The 2,500-nt window shown below is 46.8% G+C and overlaps 1 protein-coding gene across 1 annotated transcript in view; it reads left to right on the plus strand.

Annotated features, from left to right (window-relative positions):
- LOC122244501 (pancreatic triacylglycerol lipase) overlaps positions 1–2,500 on the plus strand; it is a 35,158-nt gene that overhangs the window by 24,670 nt on the left and 7,988 nt on the right. The window contains exons 7-9 of the mRNA XM_086551461.1: positions 661–783; positions 889–1,149; positions 1,728–1,860. Coding sequence (XP_086407587.1) covers positions 661–783; positions 889–1,149; positions 1,728–1,860 — 517 coding nt within the window. The remainder of the gene's footprint in view (positions 1–660; positions 784–888; positions 1,150–1,727; positions 1,861–2,500) is intronic.

Below are 2,500 nucleotides of genomic sequence, written 5' to 3' on the forward strand. Positions count from 1 at the left end.
CCCTCTCCTCTTCTCTCTCTCTCCCCCTCCCCTCTCTCTCACTCCCCTCCTCTTTCTCTCTCTCTCTCTTTCCCTCCCCCCTCTCTCTCACTACACCCTCCCTTCTTTCTCTCTCACTACACCCTCCCTACTTTCTCTCTCACTACATCCCCTACTCTCTCTCTCTCACTCACTCTCTCTCTCCTTTTTACTACCCTCCCTTCTTTCTATTCCCTCTTCTTCTCTCTTTCTTCTCTCTATCTCTCTGTCTTCTCTTCTCTCTTCTCTCTCTCTCTCTCTCTCTCTCTCTCTCTCTCTCTCTCTCTCCCTCTCTCTCTCTATACATACACACACACACACACACACACACACACACACACACACACACACACACACACACACACACACACACATATATATATATATATATATATATATATATATATATATATATATATATATATATATAAACGCGCAATATATATATATATATATATATATATGTGTGTGTGTGTGTGTGTGTTTTTCTGTAAAATGATATAACATTAATTCTTTTTCAAGCATACTCTTAAACGGAATAAGTCAAAATGTGTCGGAATAAGGATTATCAGTGAAGAATAAATTACGATTCTCGAAAACTCCAATTTTCAACTTCTGTTTGATTTCCTAAATCCTTGGTAGGCCTGGGTCTTCTGCAGCCGGCCGGGCATTTCGACTTCTATCCAAACGGTGGCATCAGGATGCCAGGATGCGGAGCGCACTTCCTTGAGTCCGTCGCCAAGGAACAAGGCAACATTCCTTATGGTTGGTTTTTGTGTTGTCTTTACTTCCTCACTATAAATCGCATAAATCTTCCCCATTCGAAGTCCTTTCCTGAGTCCGAGACCCTGAGTGCCGCCTCCCTCACAGGCCTGCGTCGCTTCATCGGCTGCAATCACCTCCGCGCCTACGAGTATTTCACGGAGTCAATCAACAGCGCGTGCCCCTTCCTGGCTATCGAGTGCCCTTCGTGGGAGGCCTACTGGAAGGGCCTGTGCTGGGAGTGCGGCCCTGACTGGCATCGCTGCGCCAGGATGGGCGCGCACACCGACTCCTACATGAACTATAGTCTACCCGATGTTCCTCTGAAAACCATGTACCTGATCACGGCGCCCGACTCGCCGTTCTGCAGTAAGTATTCAGAAGAGATGACGCGGGAACACACACACACACACACACACACACACACACACACACACACACACACACACACACACACACACACACACACACACACACACACACACACACACACACACACACACACACACACACACACACACACACACACACACACACACACACACACACACACACACACACACACACACACACACACACACACACACACACACACACACACACACACACACACACTCACACACACGCACGCACACACACATACACACACATTGATAGATGAGGATCAAGATATATAGAATATATATTGCTACTATGCTTCACTTTATACTGGCGCATGAAGAACAAAATGCTACCGTAACGTCGATTGAAATCAATGTTAAATCTGTCTCACTGACTTTTTTTTCTTTTTTACTTTTCAGTTTGATCAGAAGCCTTTTTCTGTAACTAAACTCTTGACCCACAAATGACCCCAAAGCCCTTAATCATCCAACTGACCTAACAATTCTTTATAATACTTATCTCAGTGACGATTCAGACCTGTTGACCTTTGACCTGACCTCCTGCAGCATTCCATCACCGTGTGAGCGTCATGATGTCCTTCACAGACGAAGCGAGGAATCACGGCGGGGACATCGGGGTCTTCTACATCACCCTCTACGGCAACCACGGCGTGTCCGACCGCGTCCAGCTGAACCTCGAGTCAGTTGGATTTGCACGGTGCTGGGATTCTACAGGAGGCGAGGGAGAGGGAGGGAGAGAGAGAGAGAATAAAAGAGAGAGGGAGAATGAAAGAGAGAGAGAGAGATTGAGTAGATGAGTATGTAAGTAAGCGACTGAGTGAATGAGTCAGTGAGAGTGGGTAAGCACACGCACACACACATACCCTCTCTTCTTGTGTGTGTGTGTGTGTGTGTGTTTGTGTGTCTGTGCGTTGGGGGATGGCAGGTTATGTATGTGTGTGATACATATAACAACCGACCCGCTAAAGCACATACATATTCTTTCGCTTTTATCCTTACTTATGTTCCAAAAAGGCGTGTCTCTCGCCTTCACCCTTTCCCGCATGACCTCCTGGTGACGACGCTGTCCCTTGTCTGAGGCCAAAGTAAACGACGCGCCTTTCACACGCGCAACAATAAAGGGGCCGACAAATGCCTCCTTCATAGAGAAAGAGCACGGCCGCCCTCCCCTTGCAAACAGTCGCAGATCTGGATATACATGCATGTAGATGCCCTCATCTGCAGATAAGTGCATATGATTATATGCATGTATGCACACACAATTATGCGCATGAAACTGTTGAAGTGTTCTTGTGATGGCCCTCCCACTTCCTTCGGAA

Source organism: Penaeus japonicus, unplaced genomic scaffold (assembly GCF_977035675.1).
Source record: "Penaeus japonicus unplaced genomic scaffold, GWHDUDI00000001_assembly GWHDUDI00000025, whole genome shotgun sequence".
Classification (NCBI taxonomy): Eukaryota; Metazoa; Arthropoda; class Malacostraca; order Decapoda; family Penaeidae; genus Penaeus; species Penaeus japonicus.